At 51.7% G+C, this 3,361-nt stretch overlaps 1 protein-coding gene across 1 annotated transcript in view; it reads left to right on the top strand.

Annotated features, from left to right (window-relative positions):
• Positions 1 to 3,361, top strand: part of CHRNA5 (cholinergic receptor nicotinic alpha 5 subunit) — a 29,382-nt gene that overhangs the window by 20,264 nt on the left and 5,757 nt on the right. Inside the window, exons 2-3 of the mRNA XM_006767206.2 lie at positions 1,041 to 1,192; positions 3,132 to 3,176. Of these exons, the coding sequence (XP_006767269.1) occupies positions 1,041 to 1,192; positions 3,132 to 3,176 (197 nt within the window). The remainder of the gene's footprint in view (positions 1 to 1,040; positions 1,193 to 3,131; positions 3,177 to 3,361) is intronic.

Genomic DNA, 3,361 nt, shown 5'->3' with positions numbered 1-3,361 from the left:
TGTGGTGGTCAGTGCGCGTCATAGCGACCGGTTGTTCCGCCGTTGGGTCGATTTGCATATGAGCCTTTTATTATATAGGATTGATTTCAGAGAGAGGAAGGGAGAGGGAGAAAGACACAGAAGCATCAATGATGAGAGAGCATCATGGATCAGCTGCCTCCACGCACGCCCCCTACCGGGGATCGAGCCCGCGACCTGGGCATGTGTCCCGACTGGGAATCGAACCGTGACTTCCCAGGGTGCCGCTCAAACCCTGAGCCACGTCAGCCGGGCGGTTCCTTAGAGGTTAAGTGCCTCTGTATCGAGTTGAGTGCTTCTCAAAGAACTCAGGCTGTTCCCGCGCGAGCAATCGGATTAACTAAGAAATGTATCTGAACAGAGTGGTCCTCAATGATCGCAGACGTTTGGATTAATATTTCCCTTGAAAAGGACTGTTGGTCATAGCCTAAGTCATAGTTTTGGGTTATGAATGGTGACAAACTTATTTTGAAAATATATTTTTATTGATTTCAGAGAGGAAGGAAGAGATAGAAACATCCATGATGAGAGAGAATCATTGATCGGCTGCCTCCTACAAGTCCCCTATTGGGGATTGAGCCCACAACCCGGGCACGTGCCCTTGACCGGAATCGAACCTGGGACCTTTCAGTCCGCAGGCCGGCGCTCTATCCACTGAGCCACACCGGCCAGGACAATGACAAACTTTTTTTTAAAATATATGTTATTGATTTTTTTTTTACAGAGAAGAAGGGAGAGGGATAGAGAGTTAGAAACATCGATAAGAGAGATCGATCAGCTGCCTCCTACATGCCCCCCACTGGCGATGTGCCCGCAACCAGGGTACATGCCCTTGACTGGAATCGAACCCGGGACCCTTGAGTCCGCAGGCCGATGCTCTATCCACTGAGCCACACCGGTTTGGCGACAAACTTTTGTGTGTGTGTGAGTGTGTGTGTGTGTGTGTGTGTGTGTGTGTTTTAAGTCGAAGTGTGTGGCAGGAGAGAAGCCAACATACTAACTTTTGAAAATCTGTTCCGCAGGACTGGCCGAACCGTTCTTTGTGGCCAAACACGAAGACAGCTTGTTTAAGGACCTGTTTCAGGACTACGAGAGGTGGGTCCGGCCCGTGGAGCACCTGAACGACAAGATCAGCATCAAGTTTGGCCTCGCCATATCTCAGCTGGTGGATGTGGTAGGTGCGCCTGTCCTTCCCGATCCGGCGTCTCGCTCAGTGGGGTTGGAATTGCTCTTTGGAGTCTCCGCCTAAGTGGGGTGGCCAGGCGGTGCCCCCCCACTAGTGCCTTGGCTTCCCGGGCGAGGTCCCCACGGCCGCCTTCGCCTCTGGGACATGTTTCCTTGGGGCCTCCTCCTCCCTTCTGGGTCATTCTCCTGTCTTAGGGACGGGCCAGGGCGTGGGGTGCCCTCCCGTCCGCTAAGCTAGTTACCTGTCCTCTCCCCTCCTGTCGGGACCACTTGTACTTCTGTGGTCTCTGCACTTACTGCTAGTTTTTTAGGGAGGTTGTTTTTAATTTTCTTTTTTAAAAAAATATCTTTTTATTGATTTCAGAGAGGAAGGGAGAAGGAGAGAGAGAGATATAGAAACATCAATGATGAGAGAGAATCACCGATGGACGGCCCCCTGCAGGCCTCCCACTGGGGACAGAGCCCACATCCTGGGCATGTGCCCCTGGCCGGAATCGAACCCGGGACCCCCCGTAGACTGACGCTGTATCCACTGGGCCAAACCAGCTAGGGCTGTTTTGTTTCTTTTTTAATCCTCACCTGAAGACATTTTTCATTGATTTTTTAAAAAAAATTTGAGTTGTTGCCAAAACCGGTGTGGCTCAGTGGACAGAGCGTCGGCCTGCGGACTGAAGGGTCCCAGGTTTGGTTCCGGTCAAGGGCATGGACCTTGGTTGCGGGCACATCCCCAGTGGGGGAAGTGCAGGAGGCAGCTGATCGATGTTTCTCTCATCGATGTTTTTAACTCTCTATTCTCTCCCTTCCTCTCCGTAAAAAATCAATAAAATATATTTTTTTAAAAAAATTTGAGTTGTTTATTTTTGCACACCTTTGTTTTTCTTTTTAATATATTTTTCTCGATTTCAGAGAGGAAAGGAGAGGGGGGAAGAGAGAGATAAAAACATGAATGATGAGAGAGAATCATTGACCTGCTGCCTCCTGCACACAACCTCAGCCTGCAACCCGGGCCTGTGCCCTTGGCCAGAATCAAACCCGGGACCCTTCAGTCCACAGGCCAACGCTCTATCCACTGAGCAACACCAGCCAGGGCTCTGTGCTGAGTGTTGTAACTTACACAGTGTGCTGTGGTTGGTGACTATGAACTTTTCTTTTTTTCTTTTTTTAAATATATTTTATTGATTTTTTACAGAGAGGAAGGGAGAGGGAGAGAGTTAGAAACATCGATGAGAGAGAAACATCCATCAGCTGCCTCCTGCACGCCCCCTACTGGGGATGTGCCCGCAACCAAGGTCCATGCCCTTGACCGGAATCGAACCCGGGACCCTTCAGTCCGCAGGCCAACGCTCTATCCACTGGGCCAAACTGGTGAGGGCGATCTTTTTTTTTCTTTTAATATCTATTTTATTGATCTCAGAGAGGAAGAGAGACGGAGAGAGATGGAAACATCCATGATGAGAGAATCATTGATCGGCTGCCTCCTGCACGCCCCCCACTGGGGATGTGCCCACAACCTGGGCCTGTGCCCTTGACCGGAATTGAACCCGGGACCTTTCAGTCTGCAGCCCAACGCTCTATCCACTGAGCCACACCAGCCAGGGCCCGTGGACAGCAAGTCCATAAAGTCCCACTGTGCTCATCTCTTAGGCTGTATCTTAGTCAGATGTGAGGAAATACGGTGGTTGAGACGACGAGTGTTAAATCTAAAAATGCCAACGGTGAGCGTGAGGGCAGTTTGTCTGAGATGCAGCGTGCCTTGGGAGGAATCATGTGACCCGAGGCTGGCAAAGGGGCCCTGCCTTTCGGGACGGACGAACAGGACGCAGGTCCCGCCCGGGAGGAGCGCTGGCATAAAATGAGAGAACTCGTACTTAGGGATCACGGTGTCCGGCATTGGAACCATCAGCCTCATGTAAACCTTTGTTTTTCAGGACGAGAAAAACCAGCTGATGACCACGAATGTCTGGTTGAAGCAGGTATGTGTCAAACGCAGAAGGCCGCCCCCCTGGCGACCGGCGACTCTGTTACTACCGGGTGTGCGGCACGGAGAGGGAGAGGCGTGAGGGAGGGCTGGGCTGGGTGCTTGGCGGGAGGCAGGCGGACCAGGTAGGTGGAGCTCACGTGTTGACTCGGTGGGTGTTATCTGAGTGCCAGGCGCTGG

The sequence above is a fragment of the Myotis davidii genome, unplaced genomic scaffold (assembly GCF_000327345.1).
Source record: "Myotis davidii unplaced genomic scaffold, ASM32734v1 scaffold1622, whole genome shotgun sequence".
Taxonomy (NCBI): domain Eukaryota; kingdom Metazoa; phylum Chordata; class Mammalia; order Chiroptera; family Vespertilionidae; genus Myotis; species Myotis davidii.
This window is presented reverse-complemented; position numbering and strand designations above follow the sequence as displayed.